Genomic DNA, 14,964 nt, shown 5'->3' on the forward strand with positions numbered 1-14,964 from the left:
TTAATTCTTATTGTTAAAAATCAAGCAGAGTAGTTTAGCCTAGCTATTATATTAAAGAGTCTACTCTAGCCAAGTAGTAGTACTACTACTACTACTACTATTCCCTGGGCATACGCATACTCTAGTTTGTTAGGCCTAGGCTAGGCTTAGAGGACCTAACTAACTAGGCCTACTAACCGAATAATGTACGCCAGGCCAGATGCTAACCTAGGTAGATCTGGGCAAGCTAGCTTTGCCTAAATGTCACAGTAAAGTATAGGTCTAGGCTAGGCCTACCTACTATGCCTAGCTAGTAGTAGGCTAAAGTGTGTCAAATTACTGTTTTATATTAATTATAAAATAAATATATAATAGGCCTCGACATGAGGAATACATGAGCAGACTAAAATTCTTTAAATAAACTAATTAACTTACCGTCTTTCTTAATGAAATGCAATGTTGTGGAGTGTGCGTCCAGATCCTCCTAGCTAGGCTGTAGGCTAGGCCCAAACAGTAAACAAACGCGCAAAATTCATTACCAGTGTGGCGCTCGCAAGCAGCACATACGGGTATTTAATAAATAGTGTCACTTCGTAAAAACGCAAATTCCATATGATGGTGTTTTTTGATATTGTCTAATTAATGTAATTAGTTAATTAATGATATTTGAATGTGTAAATTTTGTGAAAACATAGAGTTCGATATACATAATCAAAATATGGAAGAAAAATTTTTTTCAAAAATTCCAGATTTTTAGGTTAGTGTCACTTCGTGATGCCGACGACGCTATGTCTACATGCACTGACTAATTCGTTCCTATGGTTAAGTGAGCTGGTTTCAGGCTTGCATATAATAATTATAATACTTCTCTTGTAAGCATAGATTACACCGTTTGTTAACATTGGAATATTGTTTACACTTCTTTATTATTCGCCATTTAATGTTATACTTTATGTTATCATCTTTTAGCTTCCAGATGTACTGGCTAAGCGTTGTGCTGTTTTTGTATTTAACATTACGGAATGAACTATTGTGTACGTTATATCTGCATTTAAATGTGTTTTCGGTTAGTCCGACATATGTTTCAACTTTATCATCATCATTTGTTGTTACTGTAGCCTGATAAACAACACCACTGGTTAGGCATTTCCCATCTAATGGGCATTCATTTCGACAGTTGCATTGCTTGATGTTATCACAGGGCATATCATTACGTAATACATTTTTGTTGTGGGCCGATATTACAGACCCAATATTAGGCATACAACTATAGCTGATTTTAATGGTGTTTCTATTAAATATTTTTCTTAGCTCATGGTTATGTGGAAAACATTCATCTACAGTCTTTAAGAACTCGTGCCCTATTTTGGTTTTCACGTTGGCACTGTAAGGCGGGTTGAACCAGATGATATTTCTTTTCCTTGTCTTCTTCACGTTATTTTGTGCGCTGGTATTGGTCGGGTTGTACTTCAGATTGTGGTCGTATCCACTTTCATACAAGGCTTCTTGGTACGGTTTCTTTGATTCATTGAAAACAGTTTCATTCGAAGAAATGTTTGATAATCTTTTGTTTATGCCTTCAGGATGTTCTTAATTATTGATGCTGGATGATTACTTTTGCAATGAACATAGCGTGGTTTATTGTTTTCCTTTAAATAAGGCTTATGGCTTCCATCGTTGAGATTAAGCGTTACATCTAGGTAGTTTATAATTTTCTTATTCGCTTCGATCGTTATCTTTAGATTATGTTCTTTGAATGTGCAGCAGAGATCTTTTTTTATTTTTTCAATAACATGAGGAGTTTCATTAAATGCCGCGAGTCCGTCATCCCTGTACAATCCTATGTTATTACCGTACTTGGGTTCCAGTTTGGCTAGCAGAAACAGACCTATTAACTCGCATGTTTCAGCACCGTAACATCGAATGTGGTGTTCCTTTTGCACCAAGCTGTCTCGTCGTTGAATAGTAGTGTATTCTTGGATTTGATTACTATTTCCCTTTCTTCCTCTGTAATATCGGTGAATTTTTTAGCAAAGTTGAGGGCTTCATTGAGAAGGTCCAAAGTTACCGAAGGATAAAATTCTGTTACATCAAAGCATATGAACAGATGATTTTCCTTATCCCGGATGCCTTTAAACCATTCTATCATGTCGTTAGTATTCCTCCACTGGTTAAGCTTGGTCTTACGTGCGATATGTTTTTTAACTCTTTCTAGGATGTGTTTACTTATCTTTCCTATCTCTGATTTTGAGGGGTTAATTAGTCTGCAAGTCGGCTTGTTTATAAAATTTTCTTTATGGTCTTTCAGGGTTATAAATATATATATATATATATAAATATATATATATATATATATATATATATATATATATATATATATATATATATATATATATATATATATATATATATATATATATATATATATATATATATATATATATATATAAACACATCAGGCACAGAACATGAATTCTAAACCGCCCGGTGATATACTGAAATGTAATTATAATTAACTTGAAACAAAGATGAGGAAATCTGTACTGTGAGAATGAGAAAAAGTGTCCCCAACCGAGATTCGAACCCGGAACCTTCTGCTTTTGATATTCAGATGTCTTAACCATTAGACCACTGGGGATGTCATGGTATAGTTCAAAAGTATCAGGGACAGGTTGTATAAAATGTTCAACAGATGCAATTATCAATAAGTCTGCTGAAAGATATTAAGAGACGACAATTGAAACGACCACGACTATAGGGCCTATTTTATGTTATAGGCCTACCTTAGTTTAGTTTGCAGTTTATGGGCGCATGCTTTGTTTGAGCATGGAGGTACATGTACGTGGAAATAAAAACCAATTGAAGTTGACCAACCCTCCCATTCAGGGATGATGAGTTCCGGGATGTCAAGTAGAGAAGCCCTTCATGGTCCCACACTGGCTAAGGGGGAAGCTTGATTATCTAATTGTATAATAATAATAATTTAAATATTTTGAATAATAACGTAGTTTTTTATTCTCAATTTTATATAAATCAAAAAGTTAAAATTAATAAATTAAACAGTGTATAGCATGGTATAAACATGGATATCAAGTAGATCAGCAGTGAAGTCAACTGATACAATGTATTTGTCAATGACTGAAAACAGCTACAATAACACAACATACACAATGGTGCTGACATTTATTGACTTTAAAAAGCATCACATGAGATACATAGAATATAAAAACATAACACCTAGATATATCTATAGAATCTAACATAAAATACCTGTATTTGATACCGTGATCAAAGCCTGCGTATAGGCTTAATAATAATTGAAAATATACCCTTATGTTATATTAGAAATGTGAATTAACGGGTTTTCTAAAAGCAAATAAATAAATAAAAAGCGTAATGTTGACAGAGGGGTATAAAAGGCATTCAAAATGCGTACTTACTGTTTTGAAGGAAACTTATAACTTAAAACAAAATAAATACTCTGACAACGGTACGGTATTGAAATATTGTGCTGTGTTGAATCACAAAAATCACAACAAAATAAAGACAAAAGTAAGTCATGGAAGAGTGAAAAGTCATCGGAGCTAATACGATCCAGACAATTCTTATCGAACTCTCGTCATGCAAAAACACAAAGAGGGATTTAATGGCAGTATTATGCAATGCACGTTACGGGTTTAGCTTTGCACTTGGCTTTTCTGAGCTGACACCGTAATAGAGGTCACCGGGTCAGATTTACCTGAAAGAACTTTAAACATGAATACACCTCATATTAATTCCTTTCAATTATTTTATTGATAAAGTCAATAGGTCAAAGGTCATTCAACCACTGAACTATCTGTGGGAGTGCACCCAGCTTTATTATTTTTTATCTTTCTGGTTTTACGTTTTATTTCTATATTATTTGTACTTCATGGTACTTGAGAGGCCTTAATAAGTTAAAGGTCAAATGTCAAATGACAGGGTTCATGTTAACATTGAACATGATTGTCTTTTCGTTTGTGTAGAGAAATAGTAGAAAAAAAGATAGTAGAGACTACCAATTATACAATTCTTAATTTCAGTTGGACGAATATTTTCATACAGCTTAAATAAAACTGTTTAAATATTTCAAATTTTTATTTTTTATATAAATGCATTTAATAGTGACAATTATGAACATTTCAAATTGCACTCGTGAAATACACGCGCATATGTTACTTTTCGTTTTTGTTCAAAATTTTTTCGTCAAAGCACGCACTTATTCGTAACCATTCTAAAGTACCCATCCTTATTCATCTGTACAAGTTTCTTATATTCACTCGGCATATTATGTGTTATGTGTGCATATTACACCAAACTCTCACCCACAACTTTGTAGTGTGCAGTCTATTTACACTTAGAACTAATAACAACAATTAAAAATAATTATATATATATATATATATATTTTCCTGGGAAATTTTATGTAGGGGAATTTTACAGTAGGCGGAGGTTTGTACTCTCGGAGTACCCTCTAGTTTAAAATGTATTTCTGTTTTGCGTGATTTGAACAATTTAGTCAATTTGAAATGGTGAGGATTTTTTTTTTGTCAGCCACCCCTATTAAGGAGGAACCTCTATTGTATTAAGAAGACACATGTTGTCTCGAAGGTGTCCCATTAAAAGGGGTCAAGGGTAGGCCTACTATAAGTATTCAACTTTCTATCAAAAGGTTTATATTACCGTAGGCTTAAATGTGCCTTAGGCCTACATTGTGTATTTACGAAATGTGTTCTAAGCTCAAACTAGTGTTTATTTACTAGGCATTATCCATTTTCAGTATTGACTGAGAATTTAAGAATATTGATATACCAAATTTTAATACTACGCCACTTTCGATTTTCGTAAATTTCTAACCGATTCGAGCCAAAGCTGTCAGTAGATACAGTCTAACCTACTATCGCAAGTCAGATACGTGTCTAGCTGTAATATATACTTCGAGTAAAGTATTTCATTGACAACGAGTGTGTCACACTTCCTAAATTACTTCTTAAAATGTTGATCTTTTTACACATAAAAACTCAAGTGCAATCAAGACAGCCGAAAAGAGAAAAGTAATGTAAGTTTTTTAAACTAAAATGTGCTGGATAATTCAGCTTCGAAGATTGCATTTATTTGTAACCATTCTAAAGTACCCATCTTTATCTGTACAAGTTTCTTATATTAATCCGGTATATTATAAATTGTTTTAAACCCAAAGTGCAATCAAGAAAGCCGAAGGGAGAAAAGTAATGTACAGTTTTTAAAACTAAAATGTGCTGGATAATTCAGCTTCGAAGATTGCATTTATTTGTAACCATCCTAAAGTACCCATCTTCATTCATCTGTACAAGTTTATTATATTCATCCGGTATATTATGAATTGTTTTAAACCCAAATTTAATTTCCGATGCATAGTGATATGTAAGGTTTCTTCCATCAGGTGCAATGCTGAAAGGATAAAATCCATACAGTGATATCATATCGCAATACGGTAAAGCTGCAGTGTACAAAAACAGTCCAGATGAAGGGCCATTGGTCAAGTTGAAAAACCTGCAGAAAAATACAATATTACCGTACTTTATAAATAATGTATGCCTAAATTTGGAATATTTTAATGAATTACTTATTTTGTTACGGGTGCATCCTGTTTTTAGTAAAATATTGTATTTTGTACTGATTATACAATTTTCCTTCCTTTCTTCTCTCACTTTTGGAGTAATTTTTTTAAAGTAGATTTACTCCGCATATACAGAAAATGTAAAGAGAAAAATATCTTACCTTTTTATCGGGTTTGACAGGTATTTGAATGGATAAGCTAGTGATATATTCACCAAATTGTGTCTTGCAAAAAAATTTAGCACCTCAAAATGCTCAAAAGGTGTAACGTTACGCACTTTAGAAAACCAAAGTATGGCATTTTTTAACTCTTTTAATCTTTGCAAACCATACGGAGAATTACAGACGCCATTATATTTTCTCATGCAGGCCCGAAATTTTCTTCTTGCTGCGTTATTTACAGACATTATGTTCGTTTTGTTTCCAACATCATTTGCAAAATCTTTTATAGGAGCCATGTTTGATCTCATCACAAAGTCATGAGCGTCAATTTCAGAGCCACACCCACTGCTTCGAAGAATTCCGCCATTGCCGACTACTGCGCATGTGCGATGCCGAGAAAGTTTCTCTCCTACTCTGTCAATATACTTGCCGTATTGTCTAGCCTCTACCATCTGATCCAAACTCGTATAGTTAACTTGTTGATGAAGAGGTATTAAAATATTTGATGCAAAAATGTTAGCTTTGGCCCTGTGACAAAAATGATTGAAAATGATGCATAAATTATTTATATTCAAATATTCAAATTGATCAATTAATTGTGATTGGATACAGAATACTTAAAATACATCATTAAAAAGGTTTAAAAAGATAAAAAGATAAACAAATACAGTTTTTTAAATTAATGCATTTTTGATTCAATTGGATATAACAATATATAGAATACATCAGAATCAATAAAAAGTCGTGAGGTAATTTCCCGATTGATCGTAATCAAAACGGTACTGGGTTTGGTCTACTAGCGTTCCTGCTCCCAACCAGTACATCCATTCATAGAAGCCTTAATGAAGTAAGCCTACCTGGTGGTGGCCATAGAACGGTTCCGAGATAACGACTATACTTCGGCTTTAGTCGATAGAAGATTGAATAAATTGTTAGAGATAGAGTATACGATGTTATGATTATGTGTAGATATGTGATTTGTTCTTTTTATTCAAATGATGTTATGTATTTAATAAATTTGTTATATCAATTAATTAAATTATCGTAGATTGCATAGGCCTATTATGCGATAAATATTATTTAATACATTTTTTGGATATATTATTATTATTATTATAATATTAATAAAAAGATATTTGTTAGTATAAATTTAAAAATATAGATATAAAGAAGAAAAGCAACGAGATTATGGAGCGGCTGTACCAGAATATACAACACTAAGTATTGTAAAGTTAATATATTAAAAATTTAGGCGATCTTGTCAATATATAGAATACATTGGAATCAATAAAAAGTTCGATAAACAAGTTAGTGTAAAATATTATATAATAGTGTGTACCAAAGTTGGTGATGATTGATGATGATGACTTTATTATTATCATTGATGATTGTTATTATTATCATTATTATTATGGTCTCTTTTGGCACTTTTTAGTGACTTAAATTATTGTATACTTTTATCATTATTTTATTATTGGCCAGAAAATGTGTTCTGTCGTGAAATGTGTTTTATTTAGAAGAAATTTTATAAACATGCATTGTGCTACATTGTGGTGCAGCCTCATGTTTACGGAATGTAGAATTCTTGTATGAATTATTACAAAATCAATATAATAATGGCCTGATGTGTGTAGACTTAATTCAAGTGAAAATATTTTAGTGTTTACGATTATAGACAACGTCTTATATAAGTCAAAGATGCTCTGCAGGTAAAATCTTAACCTGAGATGAGTAGGTCCTATAGTAGTAGTAGTAATTAGTCACTACAGTTTTTTTAATACATTTATACGTAATTTTACTTTCTATGGACCAGAGAGATTCCAAAATAAAAGATTGAATGAATGACTGAATGAAATATTAATATTACGAATTTAAAGAGAAATAATTTTACTAATTTTAAACTTCTTATTGCTCGTTGGTAACCAAATAAATATTATTATTATTATTGGTTTTTTTAAATTTACTTGCAATACTTTAGTAACTTTAATAAACAATGTCCTCATAAAACCTAATATTTGCGCGCACACACACATACACACAAAACCTGTTCACCATGGCTGATATCAATCTTAAATCCAATTATCTTTCTACATATATAAATTAAATGACAGGATAAGCAATGTGTTTTTTATTTTAATGTACAATGATTAATGGAGAAATAAATGTACGTATTTTTCTATATCAAGTATTAGATATACAAACATAAATAAACTAAATAACACATTTTTGTCATTGAATTCAAGTAAGTACAGGCCTATTTAGATAAACTTATTATTATTCAAAGTAATCTTAAGAGGGATCTTAATACTGTGGATATCGTTTCTTCGTGAGGTAATTTTCCGATTGATTGTAATCAAAACGGTCCTGGGTATGGTCTACTAGCTTTTCTGCTCCCAACCAGTACATCCATTCATAGAAGCCTTAATGAAGTAAGCCTACCTGGTGGTGACCATAGAATGGTCCCGAGATAACGACTATACTTCGGCTTTAGTCGATAGAAGATTGAAAAAATTGTTAGAGATAGAGTATACGATGTTTCATTATGTATAGATGTGTGATTTGTTCTGTTATTCAAATGATGTTCTGCATAAGGAAACGGAAATCAATTAATTTAGTTATCGTAGATTGTATATTATGCGATAAATATTATGTTTGTTTTCGTTATGTATTCTTAACACTTTGACTGCCAGAGGTTTTTTTCAGTTAGAAACTGCCACCGCCAGCGTTTTTAGCTCAATTGCCCGATGTTTTTATTAAAGCTGATTGAAACTATGTGATCTAATTTATATGTAATTTAGACTAAAATAATCATAAAGATTTTAGCTTTATTTGCCCTTACGTAAATTTATATATAGATGCTCTTTCAATTATTGGTATTCCCTCACTTGAGGAAAGAAGGGATCTACCTACACTTGCTTTTGGCAATAGTTTGCTGAAATATGATGAATTCAGAGATATGCTCCCCCCGTATTACAAACCCTCGAGTTTAAAGACTGAGAGATATAGAAAGTTCAGATTTTAATTAAGCATCATAGTGTATTTGATAAATATAAAAATAAATAAATAAACTTACCGTAAGTCGAATAACTTGGCTAAATCAATGGTTTTATTAAATTCAGTTTCAAGTAATTCCTTCATGGTTCTCCTCGGCGGCTCACCAGTTACAAACGACCTGTGAATACAATCTTGATAACATAATATTGACTAAAACAATCTTGTAGGCACGTTTCCAATTAAAGTACAAATGCATTCGATTCTATAAAGGTAACTTACTCACTATTAACGTTATCCCCCCCCCCCCCCCCATCCACTATTACAAACCCTCGAGAACTTTGAGATCTAATCATTGGCTTGAAATTCCAAAATTTAAAACTGAGAGATATAGAAAGTCCAGATTTTAAATAAGCATCATGCTGTATTTGATTTTTAAATAATTAACTAGCATGTACTTGATCCAATTTTACTTTTGTTTTCCTCATGTGCAATAAGGAACTCTCAATTTATGAATTTTAATCACTTTTTTGCTGTGGTTGATTTTCCTTTTACTTTTGTATGACTTTTTCGTGTTTGATTGTTTGTTGTATTCATTTGTATTACTATAATGTATTGAAATTTATCTATGTTAATGTTTTGATGTTTTTGTGTACTTGTTATACTGATTTTATGTAAATGCAATACTTTCAGCTTCTGCTGCATTTTGTATATATATACATGGTTTTTTTTATACCGAAATAAATAAATAAATAAACTTACCGTGAGTCGAATACCTTGGCTAAATCAATGGTTTTATTAAATTCAGTTTCAAGTAATTTCTTCATGGTTCTCCTCGGCGGCTCACCAGTTACAAACGATCTGTGAATACAAACTTGATAACATGATATTGACTAAAGCAATCTAGTAGGCACGTTTCCAATTAAAGTACAAATGCATTCGATTCTATAAAGGTAACTTACTCACTATTAACATTATCTGCCCCTAGACCAGTGTAGTAGATATAGGACAATCACTTATAAGGTCCCAACTTGGAAAAATGAAGTATTGGGAGACTATATGAAAGCATGACCAAGCAAAAAGTGTGTGGTATATTTAAACAAGAAATATTTCTTACAAAAACGCTGCTAGCTTATTGAAAAATATTTTTTATTTCAAATGTTTTTGAATGTGTCATTTTATTGTCACATAGGCCGAATAGTTATTTTAGATGAAAAAATGTAATTTAAAGCAACAAATACTTAAATTGTCTGTCAGACAATGGTTTTTGGGTTTCTGTTATATGTGAATAAATATTATTTTTTGTTACAGAAGTGAATAATCAATTTCTGTCACTTTAGTTAATTTTATTGCTAAGGTCAAGTCTGGGGTCACTTCATCACCCTAGATATTTCAAGTGGGAAGTATCCTATTACAAACACAAACTTTAATGGACTGTTTCGATAATAATTCAATGAATATCTGACAGTGAATTACAGTCAAAAGTCAGTATTTCAGTCAAATGGGACTCACAAATACCAGAAATGCTTTGGGATTTGTAATTTTAGCATGACATGTCCTAATAGACTCTTTTCCCAGACGTTTTTTGGGTCTAGCAGCTGGAAATCTATAAATTATAGTGCAGTTTCCATTTTCGCAAAATTGTCCTAATGGGACGTAGCGGGCTAGAGCAGCAGCGTGAAAAAATTCAATCAAGCATAATTTTATAATTACACAACGATACAAACAATGGGTACTGTACACAGGCCTAGATGGCAGGTACCATAAGAGTGGAATATGCCGCGTGTGTGCATTGTGTTGGCGACGTAATTTTTGACCTACTATAGTGCCAGGGTTGTATGTAACTCACAACACTTTACTTCATTCCCTAAGTCTCAAATGAGACAAGCACAATAAAATAGTTTATCCAGCCATAATCGAGTTAATCGCTGTTGGATGCGTAAGAAATAAACAAAATTACAATGAGCTCATAATTTAAAAGATCTTTATTAATCAGATTTGTTTTTACTAACCTTGAGAAATACGTTCTGTCTATGTATTTTATACTTGTTTTGGATAAATGTAATAGGGTGAATGCAGTTGCCAATATGGAAAAACTTGTTAGAAACGTTAACAAGGTGATCGTCCGTTGTCTAAACATATCGAAGTTATCAGACTTCTATAAAATTAGATAAATAACATATTCTTATATAATTTATTGTAGAAAACATAGTAATGATTACTGACATTTTTATCCAAGGTACAAAACCCGATAAAAATACATACCAAAAAAAAACACCAATACTAAACTATGTAACTATGTAATATACAGAATACTATCGTTTAAATTTCTCATTAAATAGCCTAATTGCACATAGAAAGAATTTTTTTTATTTTTTTTTATTTTTTTTTTATTTCATACTCATCCAACAGCGAGTAACTCGCCAATTACAGGATGGATAAACTATTTAATAATTTATCGTGCTTATAAACTAAGTCTCATTTGAGGCTTAGGGAGTGGAGTTGAAAGAGTCATGAGTTACAACCCTGCACTAGGTCAGGATTGAACCCGGGACCTTGGGATTGGAAGGCAAGCACGTTAACCACCAAGCTACAGCTCCACTTTTTTTCCACAATTTGCCATTAATTGTACATGTAGACATGTAGTTTTTTTAGATCTCATTTCTACCTTCATAGACATTTTATTATTCTCTGTAATTTATTTAAATTAGATAAGCTATATAACCTCATGATGCAGCAAAAACTGTTTAGAATGAATGTTCTTTGCCTGATTTGTTTATATTATATGTATAACAATAGAAACACGCTGTTTCTATTGTTATAATATTTCTTTTATTCCTGTCCACCCAGGCAGCACTTGCCAACTCATTTGCTATTACTTTATCCAAATTCCCTCATTGCACTGATGAAGGGCTAGTGTTGCCCGAAAGCTCTGCTAACTTTTCTGGATGTTTACTTGATCGTTTTGATTTAGCTTTTCGCTCTTTTTTTTGTATCTCCATTGAGATCCAGCCACTGATACCCACAGCATTGTCATTCTTTTCAGTAATTTGCCTTTGGATTTATATAAATGTATATATCTACATCTATTACTAATTGTTTTACTACTGTATTATACTATTATTTACTAGTAGTTAAATTTATAATATGATTTGTTTGATTTAAATAAAATTGAAATATTATAGTTATACAGGGAGTAGAGCTAGATAGGCATGAAGTTGCCTTTTCTCTTCTTCCTTTTTATCCAACTATTTTAAAAATGTTTTATATATTATAATGTTATATTTATGTATTTGTTTTTAACATTTTTGGATGAATAAAGAAAGAATATATATATATTAAAAATAATAATAATTTAAATATTTTAATTAATAACGTAGTTTTTAGTCGCGTGGACGCGACTCTATAGTTCACTATGTCGGTCGGTCTGTCGGTCTGTCTGTCGGTCCGGTATCACTATGCGTTTTATCGCTTTCTGACCTTATCTTGATATCAGTTTAATCTAGCTAAGTCAATTTTTCACAGTATATTCCTTATGGCCAGGAATCGATGTGGTTATGTTTTCACGGTGCGCAATAAAAAATTACGCGGTCTACGCACGATTTAACGAAATCACGTTTGTAATTATATCTTCACAACCATGAATCACAATTAAATAAAATTTGGTACTCATAAATTTCAGGGCATAAATCATCATATGGCAATACAATTACGTGCGTATCGCATGTAACGCATGCGTACGCGCGCTTAAAATTTTTTTATTTTCGATGAAATAAGAGTACGTTTCAGGCAATTTTAAGCGTTTACAAAATTGCCATGAGTGCGCAGATTTTTGCGCGCGCACTGCGCGTTAAATGTTATCTCGCACTCTTTTTGCCCGATTTCTGTTTTCTTGACTTACTTTTCAACTCGAAATTACGTCAAAAGTGACAGGCTACGCACGTGTAAATTAAAAAAATATAAATGTTTTTAAACATTTCAACATTTTTAAACATGTTCAGTAATTTCGGTCAGTTGGTAGGTTGGTCGGTCGGTCGGTAAATACTAATGAGCACGCGACTGCAGCCATCTATATGGCCTTCTTATTCTTAATTTTATATAATTAAAAAAGTTAAAATTAAAATAAACAGTGTATAGCATGGTATAAACATATGGATATCGAGTAGATCAGCAGTGAAGTCAACTGATACAATGTATTTGTCAATGACAGAAAACAGCTACAATAACACAACATACACTATGATGCTGACATTTATTGACTTTAAAAAGCATCACATGAGATACATAGAATATAAAAACATAACACCTATAGATATATCTATAGAATCTAACATAAAATACCTGTATTTGATACCGTGATCAAAGCCTGCGTATAGGCTTAATAATAATTGAAAATATACCCTTATGTTATATTAGAAATGTGAAGTGAGAGAAAAGAAATAAATAAAAGGAATAAAATGGGGAGATGTTGAAAAAGGGTTATAAAAGGCAATATAAAGGCGTACTTACCGTCAATGTTTTTGAGAATAAACTTATAACTTACAACAAAATAAATACTCGGTACGGTATTGAAATTGTGGTGTGTTGAATCACAAAAAACGACCACAGGTCACAGGTCACAACAAAATACAAGACAAAGGTAAGCCATGGAAGAGTGAAAAGTCATCAGAGCTTACGCTCCAGACAATTCACAAATAGGGATTTAATGGCAGTATTATTCAATGCACTTTGTTCAATTCGATCTTTATCTCTTAAATCGTTTCAAATAAAATAAAAAAATATTTGTATTTATTGTATCTATTACATATGTGTGTGTTTCGATTATACTAGAAAGGTAGGCAGGCCAATTTAGATATTTTCTTTTATTTTTATGTCTTTACGCAATGTGGCCAAGGATTACCAATAGTAAATTAATCACTGTCCTATCAGTATTTAGGATGTAAATTTACCGCACTTTTGTATACCTATTCGGTATTAGCTCGATACTTCAATCATGTGATATTTAGCCATTACAGTATTCAAATGTCTTGGTTCGTAGGTTACTAAAAATGATAATTATTGCAATGCAATCATGAAATTAGGTCGATAAATCGAATAACATAATACGATCGACCATTTCTTTAAAAATGTAAATATCTAAAAAAGCAATGGGGCTCAAACTTACTTTAAGTTGAATATCTTAACTAAATCAATGGTTTTATTAAGTTCTTTTCAACTAATTCTTTCGTGGATCTCCTCGGTGCTTCAGCAGTATGCAGAAATCTGAATAACATGAATTAGCGGTATTAAAAGAGAGAGTCTAATAGGCCACGATGTCCAAAAGCAGTGACATTTTATTAAATTTAACAATAGGGACCATCTCTACTGCAAACAAGTACACAATTTACACTAGAGACCATCTCTAATGCATATAAGTGCACAATTAACAATAGGGACCATCTCTAATGCAAATAAGTACACAATTTACACTAGGGACCATCTCTACTGCAAATAAGTACACAATTAACACTAGGGACCATTTCTACCGCAAGAGGTACACGATTAACTCTAGGGACCATTTCTACCGCAACTGAGTTCATAATTAACAATAGGGACCATCTCTACTGCAACTAAGATCACAATTACCAATAGGGACCATCTCTACTGCAACTAAGTTCACATTTAACACTAGGGACCGTCTCTACTGCAACTAAGTTCACAACTAGCACTAGGGACCATCTCCACTGCAACTAAATACACAATTAACATTTTTTTTGTTGCGGTTCAACATATTTTTGAGCTAGATTCAGTAGCATAGGGCGAATGTAATTTTAATAATAAAACTGGACATTACCGTACCTTACAGAGATGGATAGACGTTCTTGGACAGAGATACTCTCTCTGAATCTTGTATTACCATTTTGTAGTGTCATCTTTAATCAAATCGATCAGATAACCGTATTGGTGAGGCGTCATTCGAAAAATAATTGAAGAACTCGTCTTTATTGGTCGCCAGATTATGCTTTACCAACGTTAGAAACTGACCTTTCTTTCAGATCAGACTTCGTTCTTGTTTTCCCCTTCTGGCGAAATAAATAAAATGATAGCGGAAAGAATATCTTCCTCATTATCATCTGATGATGACCATCCAGAAACGGATACCAGTTTAATGAAAATAATGTTTGACACCGTTATCTTATGCGAGGTCATAGAAAACGTGACGGAACAGGTGTG

The 14,964-nt window shown here is 32.3% G+C and overlaps 1 protein-coding gene across 1 annotated transcript; it reads right to left on the bottom strand.

The window, feature by feature from the left end:
• Positions 1-4,495: 4,495 nt before the first annotated feature.
• Positions 4,496-13,270, bottom strand: LOC140059234 (CMP-N-acetylneuraminate-poly-alpha-2,8-sialyltransferase-like). The gene is made up of 6 exons (XM_072105099.1): positions 13,261-13,270; positions 10,764-10,909; positions 9,514-9,612; positions 8,834-8,932; positions 5,761-6,288; positions 4,496-5,532 (listed from the first exon to the last, which is right to left on the bottom strand). Exons 2-6 carry the CDS (start codon positions 10,889-10,891, stop codon positions 5,268-5,270), a joined length of 1,119 nt encoding a protein of 372 aa, XP_071961200.1. The 5' UTR covers positions 10,892-10,909; positions 13,261-13,270; the 3' UTR covers positions 4,496-5,267.
• Between the last annotated feature and the right edge of the window lie 1,694 nt (positions 13,271-14,964).

This window comes from Antedon mediterranea, chromosome 9 (genome assembly GCF_964355755.1).
Source record: "Antedon mediterranea chromosome 9, ecAntMedi1.1, whole genome shotgun sequence".
Classification (NCBI taxonomy): Eukaryota; Metazoa; Echinodermata; class Crinoidea; order Comatulida; family Antedonidae; genus Antedon; species Antedon mediterranea.